General features: G+C 48.0%; 1 protein-coding gene and 1 long non-coding RNA gene across 5 annotated transcripts in view; one reads left to right on the forward strand and one right to left on the reverse strand.

Moving 5' to 3' along the window:
- The window catches only part of LOC308547165, a 59,452-nt gene extending 40,470 nt beyond the window's left edge, over positions 1-18,982 (reverse strand). Inside the window, exon 1 of the long non-coding RNA XR_013997461.1 lies at positions 18,917-18,982. This is a non-coding gene — a long non-coding RNA (uncharacterized lncRNA). The remainder of the gene's footprint in view (positions 1-18,916) is intronic.
- GRHL2 (grainyhead like transcription factor 2) overlaps positions 18,708-24,564 on the forward strand; it is a 100,472-nt gene continuing 94,615 nt past the window's right edge. The window contains exon 1 of one of the 4 annotated variants that reach the window (XM_081116992.1): positions 18,708-19,058. In XM_081116992.1, coding sequence (XP_080973118.1) covers positions 19,039-19,058 — 20 coding nt within the window. In that variant the 5' untranslated portion in view covers positions 18,708-19,038. Of the gene's footprint in view, positions 19,116-24,564 lie in introns of all 4 variants that reach the window. The other 3 variants (XM_081116995.1, XM_081116993.1, XM_081116994.1) reach the window with 3 other exon arrangements.

Consider the following 24,564-nt stretch of genomic DNA (forward strand, 5'->3'; position numbering starts at 1 on the left):
CTGACTAAATAGTCAGGTATTGCACGTTTTAAAAATTCTTGTGGCACACCGGTTGAAAATCGCTGTTGCAGGGGATGCACCCCCCAGTGCAGTCTGTGCAATTGGGGCCCCTTGGAATGGATCAGTGCACACCCTGCTCTGCTGTGCATACCAGTCTGGTCGAGTGCCCATTGTGTGCCAACCACTGGGCTAAGAGCCTTGGCTACACTGGTGAACACAGTGACATGGTCACTGCCCTGGTGGAACTTCCAGCCCCCAGGGAAGGCCGTCACACTGTGACTTCCCTGCAGTATGGCTGTGCTGTGGTCAGAGGGGCACTGTGGGAGCTCAGGTCAGAGCCCCTCACCCAGTCTAGGGGTCAGGGAGAGGCCTGCTGAAGGAATTGACATTTGAACCAAAACCAAAGAATAAGTAGTTATCTCATGGGAGGAAAACAGTGCTGTCCACCCAGCGGGAATATCTGAGCAGAGAGATTTTAACATGCTCATAACAAGAGCTGAAAGAAACTCAGAGTAAGTGAGTGTGACGGGCAGGGGTGAGACATGGGGACTTCAAAGAATGCAAGGTCTGGACTTTATCACATGGGTAATGGGGAAGGAAAAAATCCAGTATGAGACTTCGAAAGATCATCTGGCAGCAAGTGGGGCTGGGGCTGCAGGGAGCCAGGAGAAGGCATGGAAGACGAGTTATGGGGCTTCTGAGCAGATCAGAGTGATAGATGGTGGACACATGTGACAGATGTCTGGGAGAGGCAGGATGTGGAGAGTGCCTGAGGGAGAGGGTGGATGCTAGGCAGAGGTAGTGCCACGCAACGAGATAAGGCATGAAGACAAGGAGAAGACAGGGTGGAAGCAGGCGGCCAGAGGGGCAGATGATGACTTCCTTTGAACACGTTGGCTTTGGGAGGATAGTCTCACAGGTTGAGTTCCTGGGAAGTAGGCTCCAAGACACAGGTTAGTGAGCTGGATATTTCTTAAGGTGTGCCCTTCAGGGCCACACCTGCAGAAGGGAGTGGGGAGGAGACAGGAGTGGGCAGAGGGAGAGACCGAGCTGCTGGGCAGGCCTAGTAACGGTCTTGGCTATGGCCGATTACATTTTCCAAAGGTGGCCACGCCAACCCGTGTCTCATCCTACGCGTTTTCTTCAGTGTGACCTTGATACGCTTTCATGGGATGTTAAGGTCTATGTTTCATACTCTTGAATTTGGGTGGACTTTTGAAAGTGCTTGACCAGAGTGACGCTGCGTGACTTACGAGGCTAGGTCATAGAAGGCAATATGGCTTCTGTCTGGTTTTCTCTCTTGGGATATGCATTTTAGGAGCCCTGAGTCAACAAGTAAGAAGTCTGGCTTCCCTGAAGCTTTCATGATGGAGAGAGCACATGGAGAGACCACACAGGGATAGAGACAGATGCCCAAGGAGCCCAGGCATTCCAGCCCCTGGCAGCCTGAGTGTGCCCAGTCCAGGTGCCAGACACATGAGCGAGTGAACAAGCTTTTAGATGCACCCAGCCCCAAACCCCCAAGAAAACCCAGCAGACACTGAGTGGAGCAGAGATGAACTATCTCCTTGCCCCATCTCCCGCCTGGAGCCCGGCTGCAGATTCATGAGCAAAATAAATGCTGTGGTTGTTTTAAGCCATTGTGTCTTGGGGTGGCTTGTTGGGCACATCAGCTCAACCCCTGGGGAGCTCTAGAGCTAGAATGGCCTTCCAGAGCTGTTCCAAGCTGGGCTGAGATGACCGAGCCTTTATATTTCCATGCTGGTCAGTGATAGGACATGGGCTACCTTGAGAAGTGCCATGACCTTGGAGGAGGAGTTTCTTTCCAGTCCAGGCAATTCTGGAAGAGGCTAACAGCTGAAGGCTAGATGTGGACAGAACTCCCTGAAGCTGGGGCAGAAAGTCCTCCCCTGAAGGGAGATCTGTTGGCACATTGCTGTGACTGCTACAGCCAGAGAGACATCAAGCCAACTACACTGTCTGGAGCTTGGAAGGGCACAGTATTGGGAAATACTGGCCCATAGCTCAGAGCGTTTCCTCCTGAGGTCTGAGAACAAAGAACCACCTGCCCCGGATCATGTGAATGCAGCCCCCTCCCCTAACCTGACAAACCAGCACCCAGGTGCCCTTAGAGTATCCTTCTGCCCACTAACGGTGAGAATCTCTGAGTGAAGATGACATAGAAGCCACGGGGCGCAGATACGGTGCCCCAGGGAGGCTACAGAGTAGGCAATGAGAACCTGGAGCACCACCATTTGGGAAGAAAAGGCTGCACAGGAGATGGGGCAGGAGTGGGAACACTAGTGCTTTCCGGGGGGAGCTGACAGCAGCGAACACAGATTGAGTCCAAGTAGGGTGAGAACAGTGGATTGCCCACCGGACTTGGCAACAAGGAGGTTATTGTTGGCTCTCGCAGGGCAGTTGGGGCGGCTGTTAATTACATGGCACAGCCCTGATGGCATTTATCTTGGCTTCTTGGCTGGGATTCCTGGGGCAGAGGAAGGGACTAGAGCTGAGAGGGAGGGCTGGGTGAGGGTTGTCTGGGGATGGGCCCTGTGCTCAGAGCAAAAATAAAGGGAGTGACTGAGCAAAGGCAACACAAAGGAAGAGGGGAAAGTAAATGCGTGAGAAGCAGCCTATCGCGGAGACTAAGAACCAGCTGAAGGAGTGAAAGCCAGAGAAATGTTTATCAAGCAAGAACCTTCAGAGTTTACCCAACCCAAGCAAGGCAACCAATGGAGGCTCTCACCTGAACGGTCACGCACTTCAGTAGTTGAGAGAACAAAGGTGTTTGGAATCAACAGCCTTGGCTTTGGTTCCCAGCACCCCAGAGCTGCACCTCCTTGGAAAGCCATCTAACTTTCCTAAGCGCCATTTCCTCATCTGAAAACTGGAGGTGATACTGCCTGACTTGCAACTTGGCTGCAAGGACTGTCGCTCATTCATTCATTCGGTGAGCATTTACTATGCGTCGCCATACGCCAGACTCGTGCTAGACGCAGGCGATACAACAGCCAGCAGCACAGGCGTGGCCCATGGTGGGAGCGTGTCCTCCAGGGGGAGAGAGACATAGTCAATAGGTGAAAACAATGACGCCTTCGCTACTGTGACAATGCCAGAAGAAAGGAGAAAGGCAGAGTAGGTTAGATGCCAAATGGTGCCTGGGACATAGTAGGGACTCAAGAAATGGCATTTACAGCCATCTCCACCATTGGGAAGATATTTAATGGGGCCATGTTCAGCAAAATTGTGAAAAGAGATATTTTATACTCCGGATCCACAGAACCCCTCTCTCTGCTGTTTTCCTCTCCTGGGGAACCGTGGTATTCCGGGGTCTTATCAAAATTAGCACTTAATCAGCACCATTAAATACTTCCAGGGAGAAGGGAGCAGACTCGTGCGGAGAGAGGGCACGGTTTCTGGGCCTTCACAGTCACGCGTGGAGACGGCTGCCTCTGCCCCTCAGCATGTACACGCACCCTTGAACTTCTTCCACGTGAGCACAGAGGTTTTGAAAACGTCTCCTCCTCATGCCTCATTTGTTAGGAAAAGCACAACGGTGCTTTCTTGTGACGATGGTCTGTGATGATGGCACCCCTTTTTAAAAAGCTTTTTGGAGCAACATTGACACAAAGCTGACTCATTTGGCAGGACGGTTTGCCGAGGAGTCGGGAGGGAGTGGGAGAGGCATTTTACAATTTATCAGTTAGGAGAGTCACTGCCAATAGCCCCACTGGGATGCCACGTTCCGACGAGGCCCATGGACTTGATGCTCCCCACAAGTCCATGGCATGGCGACTCCGCTTTCCAGGAGAGGAAATCGGCTTGGAGAAGTGCACGCAGCTCACCCCAGGTCCCAGAAGTATGACTTGTCCAGGCTCTCTGTCCCTCCAAGCCCCGTCCGCCGCACCACGCCCTCTCCAAGGAGGAAGAAGCCAGAAAGAGGCCAAGATGCTGGGCGGCACCTGCGAGGGGCCAGCTTAGGACTCCTGCCTGTCACCCCAACTCCCCCTCACTCGGCACATGGGCTCCTACCTTCAGCAGCCTCTGGCCTCTCTCTTCCCTCCCCCCCCCGGCCCTCTCTCTCCCAGACACAGACCCACAGACACACAGACACACACGTGATCTGAGTCAGGGGCGGGGTGAACAGGCTCTGAGGGAAAGGTGAAGATAGCAGGTGAGCCTGGGCCTGGGAAAATGCGGACTGGGCCTGGGCCCAGAAAGCAGCAGCTAGGGCAGGTCAGTACAACAGCAGCAGTTTTGCCAGAAGCATTTGTGCAGGAAAAGAGAGAGAGGGGGAGAGAGAGAGAGACTATGAGGAGAGCACGTGTGTGCCTATCAAAATGGGTGTGTATGTGAGGAATTGTGTGCACATGGACATGCTGAGTGGTATGTGAGCTGGTATGCGGGTTTGTTGGAGAGCAAGTGTGTAAGACGGCATATGTGTGTGAGAGCATGTGTGTGACTGTGGATGTGAAACGTAGGTCGTGCATGATATGTCGGAGAGTGTGTGACATAACGTGTGTGTGTATGCCTGCGTGGGAGAGAGACTGCGCATGTATGAAGAGTCCACCTGGCGATATTCAGAGATAAATGGATGCTAGCTGCCCTGGGTTACTTTGAGGCCTCCCCGCTCCTGATTGACTCAGACTATGATTGCTTTTAATTTTCTTTAAGGGGGAATGTGAAGGAACACAGTCCCAGAGTTGCCTGAGCCATAAATCCCTGGGAGTGGAATTCTTACACACGAGCAGGTATCATTTAAAGCCTTTCTCAATTAGCAATCATAACACCTGAAGCTTTGAACAGTTGTTGTATGTTTATCTTCAGGTTCACTCCTCTGGCTCCCTAACAGCCCAGGTTCAAACAACCTTCTGTCTGGCAGCCATGAAAACAACAGCCCCAGTCCCCACCCCAAAGGCAGACTGAGGCTGGGGCCGATTTCCAGAATCTCTGTGTGTGTTCCTTTGCCTTTTAATTTACTTGTGCTTTATGATGTGCTTACTTCATCAAAGATTTGCAGCAACTTAGAATATTAAAAACACACACATGATGGAAATGCTGTAGGAACACAAAAACTCAGCCATAGGAAGAGGATTCTGTTGCAGTGTGTGTGTGTTCTTTTGCTTATTTTTCTCTTACGGTAAAACGGAGCCATTAGAAGTACGATATTGGGCAATGGTTAAGAATGTGTCTCTAGGAATTACCCTGTCTGGATTTTAATTATTGTGCTATTTGTTTAAATTCTCCACAGCCCGCTTTCCCCATCACTAAAAATGGAAATGATAGTAAGTACCTCATAGGATCCAGAACAAAGTAAAAAAACTAAACATAAAACTAAACATAAAAACTAAACATAAGTTACGGTGCCTGGAACACAGTAAGTGATCCGTGTAGTTGTGCCGTTGTCATTTTCACTGCCACTGAGGGATTTCAGTTACACCCACTCTGCCTCTTTTTGGTGGTGTGCACAGATCTAGATGGGATTTCCCCCTATCTGGCCCAACGTGAAGACAGTCAAAGTGAACACATTACTGGACGCTGTGGCCTGCTCTTGTGCATGGCAGTGAGGCTGTTCGGGCTGCACAAGAGATTGCATACATTGGGATTTTCTAAATTTTCTTTTGTAGTTTTGGTTGCAAGGCCTGCTGGGCGTTTGCGTGAATTGTTTGGCTGGTGGGCTCTGTGATCACCAGGTGTGGAGCTGAGCCGAGCCAAGGTGATGCTAGGTGTTTAGTTTCAGCTCAGGCCACAGCGAGACTACTCCAGGGGCACGGTTCTGGGAGACCCATAGGCCTCCTTCCAAGGCCAACTTCAGCTCTATAGATCAGTAGTAAAGATCAGAGTGAAAATTTAATGAAATGGAGACTAGAAAAATCATGGAGAAAATCGATGAAACCAAAAGTTGGTTCTTTGAAAAGATCAAAATAAACCAATGTTTAGCTAGATTAATCAAAAGTCACCTATACACAGACTTCACTGCGATAGGGCCCTCAGACCACTACTCATCCTTTGCAATGGCCAAAGAGGCTGAGGCTTTAAGGAAGACCTGGTGGTATGGCCAAAGCAGAGGCAAGACTAGAAACGAAGTGTCCTGACCCCCACCTAGGGCTCTGACACTCTGCCCCCTCATTTAGCTTCTAACACTAAATCAAATGCTTGTATGCCAACTCAAATTTGAAAGGCAATAGGAAAGCCAGTGGAGAGAATTTTGCCATGATATAAACTGAGAAATCCTTGAGTGAGTCAAATCATTGCCTCCTGCTCTGTCTTCTGCATGAATCCAAAAGTGTCCTATTTTGACTCATTTGATGTAGGCATTACTCCCCCAAGCATTGGACCCTATTTTCTTTGGTTGCTTAAGAACAACCCAAGGCTATAATTGTGTGGCAGGAGAGAGTTCGAGTCATGCTTCTATGGACAGCTGTTCTCTTTCAGGTTCATGGTGACTCTCTCAGGATTATAATCCCGTGTGGGGAAAAGTTGGGCAATGGCAGAGCCAGGTTATGCAGTATAGTAGAGAGCGGGGTGTCATTTGGGGAATCCAAATCCCTAGGTCACTTGCCGTGTCTCTCTCATGATACTGCGGAGGCACTGGGTGTGACTGAACTGGGATGACCCTACTCTGTGCGATTTCAGAGGGAATGCTTGATTCGCTTCTGAGGAAAGCTGAGCCTGGTATTACCTCTAAGAACAAAATAAAAATCTCAGGGCAGTGTTCTGCTGGGACCTTAAGTTCTTTTCCCTGCTGAGCAAGCAGTGGACGGATGACCGCTTATCCCATGTGGGGGCATGACCATTCTCAAACATCTAGCTTTTGCCCTTTTTAAGTAATATTTTCTCATAGGGTTCCAGCAACGGACACACCTTTACAATACCCATTGAGCTTTTTCTCTTTGATATGAATTTTATTCAGCTAATGAGACAGCAGAACTTGAAGGCAGGGAGGGGTTTTTCAGTTATAGTTCAATGACCTTGTCAGAGGAAGGAACCTTGGGGGTCATAATAATAATAACAGGTAATATTTGTTGAGCACTTGCTGTAGTCAAGTAGTGTTCAAAGTACTTTGAATTAATTTATTTAATTTGCTCAATAATTCTATGGTGCAGGTGCTAATGTTGACTCCATTTTACAGATAAGGAAACTGAAGCAGAGAAGCTAAGCAATCTGCCCAGTGTCGCAAGCTGAGCTCCATTAAGTCCGTGTTCTTAGGCCTGCCACGTAGTCAGCCCCTTAGGGGAGGCAGTTTAAGATTTGGCTCTACCAGTCCTGTTCTGTTTCCCCCTCTCTCTCTTTCTCCCCTCCTACCTTTATCTATGCATCTATCTATCTGTCTATTTATCTATCTACTCAGCATTTTTCAAATACCTATTGACTTCCTCCAGTTATAATTCTCTTCAGGAATTTGAGTAATGAACAAATTAAGAATCATCATATGTTAGGAAGTCAGAACTTAGAGAGACCTTCAAAATCACATAAACTAAGCCTCTGTTTTATAGCTGAGGAGACTGAGTTCTAGAGCGTTCACAGTTAATGAGGGAATTCTTTGCCTAAGGCACGATCACATAGCTCTAGTTTCAGTAGTTAGAGACCACCAAACAACAAATCTATTCTATAGATCCTTCCAAACTAACTCATTCTGGATCTTTCTGAGAAAGAGGATAGTCTTGTCCAAGAGTTTTGGGCCCGGGCTGCTCATTCAAATCACCTGAAGAAATTTTAAAAATTCTCACTCCTAGCTCCATTGAAGCAGAATGTCTGTGGCGTAACTTGGACGACTGCACATTTTCCAACCACCTCCAGGTGACTCTCACGCATGGTGAAGGTTGAGAGCCACTCGTTTAGCCAATATTTGATATGTTCTTGCTGCTTGGCCAAACCACCACTTTATTTAGTCAAGGACTCAACTGGTGATGGTGAAATAACTTGTCATTCCATAGGTAGTCCTTCCCAAGCCGGGGTTGGACATCTTAGAAAAGCAAGGTCAGTGTGGCTGTTGGTGTGTTGAATTCTTTCTGTGAGTTAAGAACCATGTTCGTAGCAGGCCCCCACTTCCAGGAATTCCATAAATGGGGTTAAGAAGATGAGTAGGCTGCAGGGAACACAAGTGTTTGGAAGTAAGTTGGCTTCTGTTGGTCTAATCAAGAAAGGGACCAGCAGACCTACCTGATATCCCACATAGCTCAACCTTGGCCTTCCCTTCCCTCGGCAGCAAAAGCCTGCAGGTCCCAGGCCAACCAGCTGGCCTCAAAGCTAAAGCCAGTCTAAAACCTAAAGATATTTAGTATATATATGTGTGTATATATATATATACACATACATATATATATACACACACACATATATATATGTGTGTGTGTGTGTGTGTGTGTGTGTGTATATATATATATATATATATATAAAGTGAAGTGTTGGCCAAATGAACGCAGGCGGTTTCCCCAACAGAAGTAATCAGTCCCGCTGGCTAAGGTTTAGGAGAGAAGACTGAGGCAGGAGGAAATAGTGGGCCATCTCCCTCCCCTGCCCCCCTGCACTAAACAAACAAACAGCCATTCGGGTCACTTTGCTTCTCCGTTTTTATGCTGTACAGTGATAAAGGCCATTCCTAGAGTGTTTCAGGGCTAGAGTTGTACAACTGCATTTTGCCAGTTTAAATAAGGCAATTTAAATGAGTAAAAAAATTTTTTTTAAAGCCTGAGATCAAACAGAAGTGGAGTAAAGTAGGGGGCGGGGCTCAATGGTCCATTTGAGATGTTTGCCTTGGGTAAGATGAGAGGGAAAGTGGGCCTCACCACGGGCAATGCAGGGCTCCCCCAGCTCCCCCAGCCCCGGCCGGCGGGAGGGAGCAGCGCAGGGCTGAGCTCGTGTCCCCGACGGACTCCGGGGAGCATGCTGAGACCCGGGAGTCCTCGAAGGCAGGCTTAGCTCGGAGGTCTGAGCTAACGAAGGCTCTTTGATGAGCAGGGACGAACAGTGACTAAAGCATCAGGGTCCAAAGAAAACAGTTACACACGGAAAAAATAGCTGACGTTGTGTTTCTTCTGCCTGTAAATGAAAAGCCAAGTGTGTGCTAAGAATGTTAAATGTCTCAGTGAGTTGTTCTTGTGAGCGGCTTGGTACTGGTGAGACAGGGTGTCAATAAAACGACCACAGCAACACGCTACTGACCTTGCCTTGGGTTCTGAAGGGGGCGCCTTTGGATGCTGAAACCGGTGAATTTCTATGAATTGTCCTCTTTTGGGCACATTTCAGAGCAGGCTGCAACACAGCCACTCCCCGCCACCCCCACCCCCGGATTTCCTTTTAAGTTCTGGCCCGAGTGCTCATGACAAAGGAGGCACCAGCAGGGAGGGCCTCCCACTCCGAGGCCCTTTGGTGCCCAGCATGGGCTGGAGTCAGGGAAGGAGGGGCCGCCCCCCTCCCCCGACGGAGCTGCTGGGGCGGGAGCCTCGGCTTTCCTCTAGGCGCGGGGCCCTGGAGATGAGCTGATCGCGGGACAGATAGGAATGCGCGGGCCAAGGTTTCCCAAGCTCTCTTTATTTCTGGTTTGCATAGTCGCCGACAAAGATCCTCATTGTCCGGAAGCGGCCCAGGGCTTTTCATATGCATTTAAGCAAAGCGAGTTTGCTTTCTCTAACGCCTAGGAGGAGGGAGAGGATTGCTATTTATTAAATTCGCGACGGGTGCCAGGCCCCTTACAAACGTCCTCGTTTGAAACCCTGTCGCTGCCCGGTGTAGTCAGCATTATGAGTTTGCCGGGAAGGAAACTGAGGCTGAGAGAGGGGAGGTGCTTCTCCAGGCCACACGGAACCCAGCGGGGGCTCCAGGATCCTCGCTCCGGGTCTCCGGACCAGGCCACCTCCTTCCTGCCATTTCACCCGTGGCTATTCCTTGTCACCCTCCTGTTTTCTCATCTCCTGTCCTGAAGGGTGTTGTTTGTTTGTTTGTTTGTTTTTACCAAGGACAGCATCTCCTTATACCTAGTGACAGGGCAATCGCCCCTCTCACGGGGGCTCTGACGGAGAGTGTGGGGATGGCTGGACAATTGAGACCTGATGGCATTTTATGACCAGAAGGATAAACGCTGGCCCGCCTTTCGACGGTTCAGTCTCGCATTTCCCTCGCTGTGCTTAGGTTCCTCCTGGATGTGATGACACTCCGGTTCCACCTTAAGTCACAAGGTTAAAAGCTTGGGCTCTGCAGTCAGAAAGAGCCAACTTGAAACGCACTGCGTGGCCGAGTGACTTTGGTCTGTAAAAGGAGGGGGTCAGGGACTGTTGTGCGCAGTGCACGGCCTGATGCGAGGAAAGAGCTTAGTGTGTGCTGGTCCTTAGCAGGTGCCGCGGGACGCGTATCTCTCATCCTTATCGCACCCCTCCTATTATTATTAACTATTATTATTATTATTTCCCCTGGAAACAGGGGCAGAATTATACAGGGCTGGTCAAAAGTAGGTTTACGGTTGTTTGTATGAAAATTATATAATAATTAATAAATAATAATACAAGAATAAACTCCGTTTCATGTACTCACAACTGTAAACCTACTTTTGTGCCCCCTCCCCGGCTGTATGTCTGCCAAGGTGGCACAGTCAGCCTGCCAGTTCTCAGCCGTCAGCAGGTCCTCAGGGGCTGGTGGGGAGGCTGGGGGGGGGCAGTGGTGACACACCTGAGCCAAGTCCTCTGGCCTTTGCTCTTTTCTCTGGCTCAAGAGACCTCAAAGGTCATTGTGACTATGAATTGGGGGTGGAGGTCGGAGGATTGTGGGGAGCAGAGCAGAGGGGGCTGCCGAGACTGGAGCTTGAATAAAATACAACTTTGTGAGCACAAAGAAAGTAGCGTGGGTTCTGAGTTTTAGCCAAACATGCTCGAGTTTGCCTTTACTGCTTACGAGATGTTCATCCGCGGGCACGTTATTTCCCCTCTGAGGCTTGGTCTCTCCATCCTAATGTTAGCTGAGTTGCTACCGTGTGCCAGGCACCTGTTGGTCGCTTTTCATATATATTTCAAATATATGAGAGGGCTTACCTTCACAAGCACACCATACGTTATTATTATTATTTTACTCTCTATGTCACTGCTTCATGTTTACTGGTTTAGCGAGTACCTACTGAGCTGAGACAGGGATACGACTGTGAGCAAGGCAAGCATGTGGCTTGTATGCTGGGGGTAATTCGAGGTGGGAGTAGGTTACCAGGCCCACCTAGCACATAGTATGTCTTCAGTAAATATCCCTTCCCTCCTCCTTTGCCCTAAGTCACCTCACTGTGCTCCACACAGTTCAACTACTCAGCTGAATCTCATAAAGTTGACATTTTTATTACCAAAAATGGTTAAAGAGCCCCAATTGCCTTGCCTTGACTTAAAGCAGCACCAGTGGCAACAACTTTCCAGCGGGAGCTTGAGTCAGACTGTTTTTCTTGACTTCCTAGGAAGGCAATTCCATGCCCTGCTCTGTTAAACCCGGCTCTAAAAGCAAGGATCAAAACAGACTGTTGAATGCTCACCGAGGTAGAAAACCAGGGCCCAACAGCAGTGTCCCACACTGGGAGCCAGCGGGTAGAAACGGAACGTCAGGGTGAGAGCAAACAGAGGAAGGCTGGCTGGTGCGCTGCCTGCCTGGACAGACAGACGGACGGCAGCCACTAGCCTCAGCCTGGAGCGGGGGACTGAGACCTGCCTCTCACATTCCCTGAAGCCAATCCAACAGAGACAAACACCCAAGAGAAGAAAAGAGTACCATTTTAAACCCAGGCAAAGCACCGGCAAGGGGGACCCAGAAATGGACCCCAAAGGTACTGCTCCTTGGGCCAAAATTGGGCAGCTGGAAGAATTTGACTCGATTAACCTCTAAATGCCTCCACTGATGACCATATCTCCTCACTAGCTGCTCTCCTGGACAATTATCTATCATTATCGAAGTACTGCCTTGCTCTTTTAGTTCAGCTAATAATGTCCAATGTAAAGAAAGCCTTCTTTGCTCTTTTCAGTTGTGTACAATGAAAACCGTTTTTTTCTTTGCCTTTCCCCCTTCCCCCTAGGGTTCTTTGGACTGAATTTACTCTGGTTCTTGAAGTGTGGAAAAAGTAAACAAGGTTTTGTTTGGATTCTACCCTTCAGTTTCTCTGGACTAAAAGTGCCAGAAAGTTAGCCCAATGAAAAGAATTGTCCTGGGGCATGAGAATAGTTTCAGAAAACGTTACAGAACAACAGCAACAACAAAAATTAAAGAGATGGGACAAGGGGAATGTGTGGAGTATTTCCAATTGTTTTGAATTTCCACAGAAAGGTAAATAATTTTAAAACTCATGTTAAATTTTAGCTAAACGGGTATTTAGGCCATTAAAAACAGGATGCCAATTGGAAGGTTAAATATTTCACACAATTACATCAAATTCTGACACAAAATTTAAAGTAATCATTATAAAATTTCTGAAAGATGAGACACAACAAATATCAGGGACTTAGTAACACACATGCACAAAGAAACAAAAGTCATTGAAATAAGTGAGCTTCGTCTGTCTCTGTGACCCTTAGAACCTGCATAGAAGAGTCTAACTAGTTAGTGAGAGTTGACTTGTCGGTAAGACGTCCAGTCAACAGTAGGCTATTAGTAGTTAAGTTTGGGGGAAGTCAAAAGTTATACATGGATTTCGATGCATTGGGGGTCAGTGCCCCTAATTCCTCATTGTTCAAGGGTCAACTGTATTTATAAATGTAGGTACCAGTTTTTATATTAAGATCACTACTCCCAAGAGACTTACAGAATTAGGTATTCCAGTATTGTCATATTACGCTTTGGTTGCCACCTAGAACCTATTACCACCTTGGATTAAGATTTGCCCGGCTGGAGTGGCTCAGCTGGTTGAGCGTTGTACTGTGTACCGAAAGGTTGCGGGTTCAACTCCTGGTCAGGGCACATACCTGGGCTGCAGGTTCGGTCCCAGGTCAGGGGACGTACCGAAGGCAACCGATTGATGTTTCTCACATTGATGTTTCTCTCTCTGTCTCCCACCCTTCCTCTCTCTCTAAAATAAAAATATATATATATATTTAAAAATATTTGAAGAAGTCTGACACTATACTACTGTTCACGAGGACACCATCAGAACCACACTTAATGCGTTTTACCAGAGTAGGCTCACGCTGCACAGAACTTTCCTGTCACAGTTCCCACGTCTAAGAATTCTTTGGTCCAGTCTAAATTCTCATTAACATCATTCATAAACATTCATTAATAGAGCTAACTAGAGGGTATTGTTCATACCTGTGCTCTGGTCAATAGAACACACGATTGATGATTTTAGAGTGGTAGCTGATTTGAAAATCTGGGAAGCTAAACTGGACATGTTGTTCGACTTCTGCTGTCTTTCGTTCTCTTGAACAAAAGCTGCCCGCAGGAAGATGAGTTTTCCTTTGCTCTTCCATCGTGTCAGTTTGCAGGCCGAGGAGTGGGGTGGGGACTGGAAGTCTAGAGTTCAGGCTCAGGTCCAGTTTGGTTCTCCCATTAAGTCACGACCTCAAGTGTGCCTCTCTCAATCGGAAAGACAGCATTTTGGCCTCCGTCTTTAATCTTTATTTTGTCTTATCTTGTTTAGAACCAGGCAAGCTGGGAACACTGCAATTTTTTGGAGGCCTCTTTGGAGACGTCAACAAACTGTTCCTCTAATATTTCCAGTTTTATCTTGAGTGTGCTCAGTTCCACTGTTTCCCAAGCACTGGTTAGTGGAGATATATTTTGTGATGTCCAACAGATACTTTTATAAACTCGCCATCTGTAAAAGGCTTAAATGCCCTAACATCAAACTCAACTGCATTTTTCAGCAACTTCATTGACTTTATTCACACATATAAACAAAACCTTGAAAGGCCTATATTCTTTTTCAGTGTGTTTTCTTACAACAGTCATGAACTTGTGTTCTTTAGACACAGTCATTCTTTTCATAATAAACACAGCAATATTCTTTATTTCCACAGAGAAGAAGATTCTCTTACAATTTTCTCAAAATAGATGGTCATCAGTCTAAACGTTTTGATATCCTAGATTCATGGCCCAGTGTTATTATGTGCTTTTGGCCACTTAAGCATTAAGGTCCTCTTTTCTGTAATTTTTGACCCACCTCCCAATTTTCATGCATGGTTTATGGCTCTGCTTATACTTGTGATTTGGGGGTGGTCTCAAGCCTTGGACAAGAATAGTTCACTCCAGTCAGTAGCCCTGCAGACCCCATACCAGGCCACACCCAATTCAGGTTGCAGAAGACCAGTAGGGATGGATTCAGGCAACTGGAGTGAGATTGAAGAACATCTTAATTGGTAGATTAGGTTACCTTATGTGTACTGAGGAACTGCTGAAGGTTTTCAAACAGGGAAGAGCAGTTACATAATATTAGGTTATTTGACTACGTTCTTCTAGGTTGAGACATTTGCAAGAGTATATTGAGGCATCAACAATGAGCATGCCTCATTAAAGATCTCAGAGAGAACATTCTGTTCTGCTGTAGCCCTAGCCATGGTCTCTGGGTTCTCATTTTGGCATTTTCCCTTGGGTAAATGTCATCTCTTCTCAGTTTATTTATAGTTCATTTAGAGCATCAAAGCAACAATAAATTCCCAAAATAGGGAGAGATGCTCTGATGATCAATGGGATACATGAAAAGCATTTTTATGTAAGAATAAAAATGAAGAGGGTGGTATTAATATAATGTCCCACAACCAGCCTCATTGTCTCCATCAACCCAATATGTGTTTTTTCCCTCAAGACCTTGCCTAAAGCATTTTTCTTCTGCAAAGCCATTCCTGACCAAATCTACATTTCGATGCAGGAAGAACTTCTTAATATTTAAGGCTAGGAGGTGACATTGTACAAACTTTGGGATAAGACAGATCAAGATTTGAATCTCAGATCTGCTATTTACATTGTCCAAACTAAAGGTCAAATAAATCACTTGTATTATAAAGCTTTCAATACTGTGGTATCACTGTTGTTGTTTTTTTAAACAAATACTTGTTTAAAAAAACTTTCTTGTTATAACAACTCTAATTTGTTCAAATTTCCAGTGGAGATTCCTTAATCTCATGAAAGGTGGCTCCAGCTCCTGATCCACACTGGTCATGCGACCCAGTTCTGGCCAATGAGGTATTAGGGGAAGTCTGATGGCAGCTTCTGGGAAAGATTGTTTCATCCCTGAGGGGAGTTCCTTGTGTACCTTCTTCCTGTTTTCAAACTTGGTTGTGGAAGGATATGGTATTTTTTACTGTGAGAGGCAGGAAAGTGCAAAGAGCTCTGAGTTACGGAGCTGCCAATCTAATGCCAGCAATTGCCACCCCCTGTTCTGGTCCCCAGACTTCTCATGACGCAGGAGAAAGTAACCAGTCTTGGGGAAAGCCCCTACCAGCTGGCTGCTCCTAGGCTCGCCACTGAAAGCATTCTTAACTATTAGAATTACCTGTCTCATATAGTACTATTAAAACTTCAATGAGGAACCAAACTGGAGACCTGGAATATAGGAGGTATTCCATGAATTCATTTATTTACTCAGCGTTGTTGATGAAGGTGCTCAATTGGATGATTACCAGAGGAGAAAGGGTGTGGGGGGAGGTAGAAGAGGGTAATGGGGGGGTACATGCTGATGGACGGAGATTTGACTTGGGCTGGTGATCACACAATGCAATATACAGATGGTGTATTATAGACTTGTACACCTGAAACCTATATAATTTTATTAACCAATGTCATCCCAATAAATTCAATAAAAATAAAAGAAATATACCTCCAAACACAAAACAAAACAAAAAAGGAGGCAGAGATAAAGACATGTATTCAGTGCACCATGCTTTTACAGGACCATGCTTTCTATTGAAGAGCTACTGACGGGCAGCCCAAACAACAGAAATGTGTGCTATCCTCAAGGAAATATGTAAACTTCAGCTAGCTGCTGGCTGCATTTCACGCTGCTAGTTTGAGAGCTTTCATGAAATCTGTAAGTGCTCATGCAAATACAGATATCCACGCTACCACGGAAAACAGAAGTGGCTTCAAACTGCAGGGGAGCTGCCATTCAGTGCTCAGTTGGTCAGGTTATAAATCTCTATTTGATTTCAAATTCAGGCATCATTTCAAGTACATGGCATTCTTCCTAAGGTTTCTTCTTATAGATAATAGCTGATCAAACAACTTAGTGTTTTTACAGTGCAAACGACCTATGAGATACCACCGATCACTGACTCACAGTGAAGTCAATGACAGATCTATGGCAGTAGCCCTGTATATGGCAACAGGTAGTGGGGCAAACAGGCGGCAGGCACTCTCACATTGATGTTTCTCTCTCCCTCTCTCTCTCTCTAAAAATCAGTAAAAAATATTTTTAAAAAACATGAAAAGAGCTCTGAGAATAGCTGAGATAAAAACATTAGTAGAAAGGAAAGAACTATTCCCCCAAATAGAACAAAAGATGAAGAGATGCCCAAAGGAAAGGAAAAAAAATTCTAAGATTAATCCAGAGGATTCAATATCCAACTAACAGTTTCAAAAAGGAAATAAGAGTGGACAACAATCCAGGACTTACTATGTGTCCGGGCACTATTCTAAGTGGCTGAGATATACCGGTGAGGAAATTACTATTATCACTCCCATTATAATATATATAAATACACATATATATTATATTATTATCGATGAAGAAACTGAAGCACAGCAAGAAGTGACTTGCCCAAGGTCATGTAGTAGAGGCATGATTTGAACTTAGGCAAATCTTTGCCACTGAGTACCCAGCACATAATTATGAAATTCCCGAATATGAGAGGTAAAGAGATTATTCTGAAAGTTTCCAGGAAGAAAAATTGCAGGTCACAAAAGACGAAATAAGGGTGGCATTGAGATTCTCAAAAGCAAACACCGGGTGCTAGAAGACAAAAGAGCAATTTTTACAAACTTATGAATGAAAAATTTCAACTTAGAATTCTCATCTCCATTGAGACAGAAGGACAGACAAGTTGGAGGTATATTGCCAGGGGGAAAATAAAATTGATTGTCTGATTATTTGGAAAAATAAAACTGATAGTTATTTGATAGATATGTTGTAGAAAAAAAATATCACGATGGGTGCATAACCAAGTAAATATATAACATTTTATAAGAAAGAAAACAACCATAGTACACCAGTTGGTTCTGCTGACTGGTATATCCAGAGTCACCAGCTACTTACTGCCCCTAAACTGTGAATGAACTTAGTTGGAAGAAGAGCAGAAGGGGAAACTGGGTGGGATGTGAAAGAGCTCAGGCCTTGTCTGAGGCAACAGGCAGTCAAAGCACGACATCTAAACCGATAATTCAAGAGACCGCCGTGTAAATTATTTAGAAACCGGGAGGTAAACGATAAAAGAGACAGCTGAACGTGGAATCTCCTCTAAAAAAGGAGATTACGGAGGTAGAGGAGAGGTGGGTAATGTATACTCTTAAAATATTATATTCTCTTTAAAAAGTGTGTGCACTTGGGCTGTCTTGAAAAAGCAAGAATAAAATCTCGAAATTCCTTTGCTGAGAGCGAGAACATGGAAGAACCAAACCTTGTTTCGTCATGTTAATTCTTAGAAAATATCTGACCCGTAAAGATCGAAATGTTATTTTGTATAAACTTTGGCAACGTAACATGAAATAAAAACAAGGCGAGCCTTTCACGCCCTCACACAGCTCAGACGTACGGGCTGGATCCCCGTCGGAACTTCCACAAATACCCTTTGGGAGCCGGGGTTATAAATTCACCGCGCCTTTGCTACGTCGAGTCGTTTCCCACCAGGCGAAGCAGACCCCCCCCCCCACACACACACAGAAAGGTCAGTTTCGTCCTGAGCTGTGTCCGCAGCAGGCCTGTTACACGGGACATAGCGCCTCTGCGGGGGCTGCTTCTGCTGCTTTTCAGTGTCAGCGCCGGCGTCCGCCTGGAAACGTCGAGGGGGCGACAGGTTTACGCATCGGGCTCGGGAGTGGTCCGCGGCCAGGGGTCCCCGGCGGCGGGGCTGGGACGCCAGCGGTGCCACCGCCTGTGCCCGTCGGGGCCTGCTCGCCCGGGTCGCCGCGCCGCGCTCACCTGCCCGGCTCACCTCTCGGGACGCCCGTGAGCTACCTGGTCTCTTACACACCGGGGCACGGAGCGTGTTTGGGGTGGGTGGGAACGCGGGAAGTGCCATTACGCCACGAGCCCGGCGACCGCGGCGCCTTCCCCTCGTCCGAGCACCCGGCGAGCTCCAGTCCCGCGCGTCCTCGGCAGCCGTCGGCGCGCCCCGCCGCGCGCGGGATCCCGGTTGGCCTGCGGGACCCGAGCTCGGCTCGCCCCGGTCCTTCCGTTCGACCCACAATCCCTAGTGCCTGCAGGTGCCGCTTTCTTTTCCTGGTTCCGTCTCGCCTCCGAGCCCCCCACGCCCCCGCCCCCGCCCCCGCCACACCCCCCGGCCGGCCGGCGGGAAGGCGCCGAGCGAGGCGCCGGGTCCCCCGCGGCGCCGACCCTCGCTCCCACGCGCCGCGCCGCGCGCCCGGCCTGCGGCCGCTCCACTCGGGGAAACTTCGGAGTGAGTTACCTGCGCCGCGAGCAGGGCCTTACCTGCGGCGCCTCTGCCAATGGCAGCTCACCTGAGGGAGCCCCGCAGCCAATCACCGCGCGGCTCGGCCCTCGGGCTTGTACCCTTTAGTAAAAGAATTCAGCTCCTTGCGAGAAAGTTACCTGTGGCCGCCCAAGTCCGCCACTTTCTGCTCTGTGACTGCCCATTGCCACGATCCGGGAGGACCCCGCGCCGCGCGGCCGCCTCCGAGCGCGGGCCCCAGGCGAGGGGCCCCCCCCGATCCCACCTTTCCGGCTAGGTGAGGGCGCGAGCGGGCGAGCGAGCGAGCGTGGTGAGGGGGGACGGAAAAGCAGAATTACCTGTAGCTCTTGTTCTGCCATCTCGGGCGCTCGCACACACCTTCACCTGCACAGACTTGAAAGTCCAGTTTCACCAGAGGCTGAGGCTCCAGGAAAAGGGGAGCGAGTTCATTGGATCAAACATGTCACAAGAGTCGGACAAGTAAGTGGATCACACGCGCCGGCTGCTGCTACTACCACTTTGGGCTGATGGCAACTGGTTTGTTATGTTTTTGCTTTTTTTTTTTTTTTTTTAAAGTTGCTATTGTTGGTCAATTTTTTTTTTTCTTTCTTTTTGGTGTGTCCAGACTTTTTTCCAGATTAAGTTTCTAAACCCTGGTGAAGGGGAGCAGCCCCACAAGAACGTGACTGTTGAGTACCCCCTTCGGGCCTCGGTGGTGAACGCCGGCCTCCTGCCGCCCGCGCCCCGCGCCCGGCTCCCCGCGCCCGGCTCCCCGGCTCCCCGGCTCCCCGGCCGGGACCGGGGCGCTGACAGAGCCCGGGACGCGCGGCGGGAGGCCTGTTGTTTCCCTCTCCCGCCGCCCCCGCCGCGTCGGGCCTCCAGGGCCCTTTGGAGACGCGGCGAGCGCCTTCGATGTGCCCGGAGCGCCCGCTGGAAAAGCGGGTCTCGGCGGCTTTTGTGTGAGCGCAACAAAGAGCCTTTATGCGGCGGCAGAAACGCCATCTTCCCGCACTCGGGCCGGAGGTGTGCGTGTGCGTGTGCGCGCCCCCGACGGGGGGCGAGGCGCAGGGGGCACCCCGGGTCGGGGGGGGGGCAGCCCGGCGCCGTCCCTCAGCCGCGCCCCGTCCCCGACCCGCCACCCCCCGGGGCGCCCCCGCTTTGTTTGGCGACTTCACGAAGGTGCGCGAGGACAGGGCCTTTGGGGGAAACGAGGGGAAGTGATTTGAGGCATCGATTCTGCGTCCTCGAGGGGGACCCAAAGGGTCGCCTGCAGCGGGTCGCTACCCCCCACATCCGGCCGCTCTCCGCGCGCCCCCGCGCGCCCCCGACCCCGCCGCCGCCCGCCCGGGCGCCCGGCGCGGGAGCCGCCACCTCGGGCGTGGCCGGCGGGACTGCGCCCGCCGCTCGGACGGAACGGCCGGGGCCCGGGCGGCGGGCGGGTTCCCGCGCCGGGCAGGGCGGGCCCGAGCCGGGAAGCGTGTCCTTCACGTCCGGGCCGGGAGCTCGAGACTCGCCGGCGAGCGGCGGCCTGCGCCGGGGCGCCGGGTCCAGTGGCGTCCCGGCGACCTCCCCGCAGGCCTGGCCGCTGCCTTGGGGACGGCTTTGTGCTGGCCGGGGGAGGTGGGGCCGAGGGCGGGAGCGGGAGGGAGCCGGAGGTGGGTCCCGCGGCCTTTCCTGGGATTCGATGGCGACACTCCCTTCCCCCTCCGCCGAGGCGCGTCCCGGGCCGGGAGCCCGCTGCTCTTGGTCCAGGTGCGCAGGGGCCACCTTTTTGCTTCCCCTGGTGGCTTCCCCTGGTGGTGTGGCTCCCCCGCGGAGACCTTGCCACAGGCGTCTCCTCCGGGGCAAGGGCAGGGCGCCCGGAGGCCGGGGGCTTCCTTGGAGGAGTGGCCGGGACCATTCCCAAACTGGGGGGACCCTGAGCGGCCAGAGGGCCTGCCCTGCGGTGGAGACGGGGCGCCGTCCTCGGAGTGAAGCCGTGGGTAGGGCAGGCATATGGAACAGCACGTGCCGTCCTCTTGAAAGTCTACCGGGCGTCAGGACCCCCTTTACCTACCAACCAGAAGCGCAGTGCGTGCTGCGCGCGGGGGAAGGGCTCGCTCCCGGACGCGGGGGGAGGGCGGGAGCGGGGGCCGCGGAGGGAGGCCAGGGGGGCTGACCGCCCCGCGCTCCCCCCACGCGCGCTCCGTGGCTTTTAAAAAGATCACCACTCGATTTTGAAAGCTTCAGGAGCCAAAAGCCGAGATGACAGCAGGGTGTTTTAAGTTTGTTTTGATCTTCGTGTCAAAAATGGTTCCTAATCTAGGGAATGTCGGATAAGACTTACTGTAATTCCTTAATTAAATCACGCAATTAACGTCTGGTGGCACTGCCTAGTTTTGTGATACGACACCACTGGAACGAATTAAGAATGAAAACGGGTGGGTTTTTATTTTCACCTGTTATATATACTTAGCTCCAAGAAAGACAATGCATTTAGTATTGAAATTAAGTTATAAACACTGGCAATCTTGTTTTACTGCAATGCATTACCTAATTTCTATGGGTAATAACTATCTAGGGTTACATGTACACACATTTAATGAAAGTAGCTTTTATCTATTTATGGTTTCCATGAGTTAATTTTGTATCTCTATGAACAACACGCTGCAAGGAGAAGCACCCTTGGACCTCACTTGCCTCACTCACTCTGCTTGGGCTATTGAGAGATGCTGGGAATTAATAAATGAGTTCTGGGTAATTTCTGCAAACCGTAGCCTAGTTTTCGTAATATTAATAATCTAATGGAGGACTGGCAGGCATGGGTCCCGGCTTTATGTACCTGAAGCTTAGCAATTGTGTATGTTAGGTGGGGTGGGGGTGTGGACTCATAAGGTAAAAAATACCTGGGCACTTGCTGGGGCTTCCTGCCTGGGCAAGGCGGGGCCCTGAATCTTGAGCTTTGTCAGCTTCCTCCTAAATCTGCCTAGGAGGCCTGTCTGTATTTTCTGAAAGTAACCTAAAAGAACCCACACAGGATATTTTTCCATAAACCTATCAAAGTATAGGCAGACTTTTGGATAGCATTCGGAGGTAATTTCAGTGAGCAAGTCTAGACTGAAGTAGTTGCATCACCTTTTTTTACCGTTGTGGGCTTTTCAGATTGAAATGTCCTGCCTTTTATGTTTGGCAATGTTGATGCTATCGCTAATTAAAGCAAAGTATTTTTAGGACAGTTTGTCTTTGTACATATTTTAAAATTCTCTGTTCCCCTTTCTTAAATTTCGTGAAGATTTATCACCTTTGTCAACAAGCAAATGTATTCTGGCAAGGCAGTGATGGATTTAGAAACTGTTATCTTACTGCCATATGTATAATATATATTCAGAGAGTATATATATGTGTGTGTGTGCATATATATATATAGTATTTGATACCCACAGGTGTTTTTCTTTACATAAATCTGTTTTCTGATTATCTACTATTTGCAACACATTCGGATAGAAATTATAAGAGAATAAAGGGATGTGTAAGACAGGCCGTGTCCACAAGAAGCTTATATTCTAGTGGAAGGTGAGACATGAACAAATATAATTTATAAAATTTAAAAAAATTAATTACAGTTGACATACAATATTATATTAGTTTCAGGTGTACAATTAGTGGTCAGATTTTTATATAACTTAGAAAGTGATCATGCCAGTAAGTCTAGTACCCGTCTGACACCATACATAGTTATTACAATGTTATTGACTATATTCCCCGTGCTGTACTTTATATCCCCATGACTATTTTTATAAGTGGCAATTTGTACATCTTAATCCCTTACCTTTTTTCACCCACCCCCCGAACCCCCTCCCATCTGTGACTCTGTTTATGTTTCATTTGTTTATTTTGTTTTTTTGGATTATTCCACACATAAGTGAAATCGTATGGTATTGGTCTTTCTCTGTCTGACTTATTTCACTTAGCATAATATCCTTTAGGTCCATCCATATTGTTGTAAATGGCAAAATTTCATTCTTTTTTTGTGGCTGAGTAATACTTCATTGTATATATGCACCAACCATATCTTCTCTCTCCAGTCATCTATTGATGGACACTTAGGTTGTTTCCATATTTCGGTTACTGCAAATAACACTGCAGTAAACATAGGGGTGCATATTGTCTTTTCAAATTAGTGTTTTGGGTTTCTTTGGCTAAGTGACCAGAAGTGGAATTGCTGGGTCATACTGTAGTTCTATTTTTAATTTTTTGAGGAACCTCCATACTCTTTTTCCATAGTGGCTGCACCAGTTTACATTCCCACAACAGTTCTCAAGGGTTCCCCTTGTTTATTGATTTATTGATGATAGCTATTCTGACAGGTGTGAGGTGATATCTCATTTGGTTTTAATTTGCATTTCCCTGATAATTAGTGATGCTGAACTGAACAGACATGATTTTAATTAAGGCAATACCTGGTAAGTTACTAAAAGAAAATTCAGTAGCGTATTTATCAGGTCATGGTATATCAACCCCTGTTCTCCCCACCCACTTGACTTTTGCCTAGGACAATTACTTTTAGTTATTCTGTGTGCTTTATCTGAAGGAGCCTGGCCAGTATTCTAGAAAGGAAATGGACAGTGCCCAAAGTGATAGATATCTCATGTGGATAACCTTTTAAGTAATGGGATGAAACTTTTTAATTAAACTTTTACTCTTTAGTTTCATAAATGCATATGTTTGTTTCCATTTGGCTACATAAAATATTTTTTAAGATCATAAATACTAAGAATGAATCATATCTTTCTTAAGCCACTAAAAGTACACACTCATTTATTCAACAAATATGTCTTGAGTGGCACTGTGCACCAAGCATTGATCCAAGCATTGAGATTCACTAGTGAACGGAACAAAGTCCCTACCCTGGTGCTGCTTACATTCTAGTTGGGGAAAACAAACAGTAAATCAATCAAGGGGTAAATGCATAATGAATTACGCGGTGATAAGTGCTATGAAGGAAAACAAAGCAGGTTAGAGGGGTTGATTATAATAGGGATCTATTTTATATAAAGTGGTCAGGGATGCCTCTCTGATGAGATGGCCCTTGAGCAGAGACCTGAAGGCACTGAGGGATAAAACACTGAAAATACCTGGAACAAGAGTGTTTCTCAGGCAGAGAAGAGCAAGTGCCAGGGCCCTGAGCTGGGACTGTGCTTAGCCTGTCCTAGGATCGGAAAGGAGCCCAGTGTGGGCGAAGCAGAGAGGTAGAGAGATAATGGCCCTATCAAGTAAACTAACAATCAATTCTCTACTTACTAGTATACTAAAAAACAGAAAAAATTATAAATGGTCCTGGCAGTCAAGAGGTAAGTACAGAATCGGCTAATAGCATCAGTCTTGTCTTTCCCGGAGTATTATCGGTTTAATGGTTAGTGTTCTCTTCCCGACGATCGGTTGAATTCGGCCCGCGCCTTTAGAGAGGAATGAACGAACAGGTTCTGGAAGACCCCTGGGAATCAGAACTGAGAAGGAGGGACCGAGTACAGATGGGGTTTGCTCTGACAATCCCACTTCTCTAAAACTCGTAATTTAAAAACCTATCGCTCTTCTGGGACTCTCTCAATCCTTTAACATTCGCCTCTAGCAAAAATAAGGCTTGCCTTTCATGCCTTCCTCTTGACCACAGTCGATTTCTGCCAACTTGTATCTATCGGGAAACACAGGCGTGCCCCTTGTCTGAAAGTGAGACCCTTGTAGACAGTGTGCTTTGGTTAGTTTTGCCTCTTCAGTAAAGTAAACTAATGTACAGGCGGTTAACCTCTCTGGAAAATAAGAAAATGCTAGTGATATTTACATATGTCCTTGAGAGTAGAAATCTCCCTAGGAATCGTTTAAATGACTGCTTCCCAAATTCATCTAATGACAAAAGTGTCACCAGAGGCACTTGGTAAAACTACAAGTACCCGGCCTCACCCCAGAACCAAGGGGTCAGATTCTACGGGGCGGGGGCGGGGGCAGGGCA

Source organism: Miniopterus schreibersii (genome assembly GCF_964146895.1).
Source record: "Miniopterus schreibersii genome assembly, chromosome: 17".
Taxonomy (NCBI): Eukaryota; Metazoa; Chordata; class Mammalia; order Chiroptera; family Miniopteridae; genus Miniopterus; species Miniopterus schreibersii.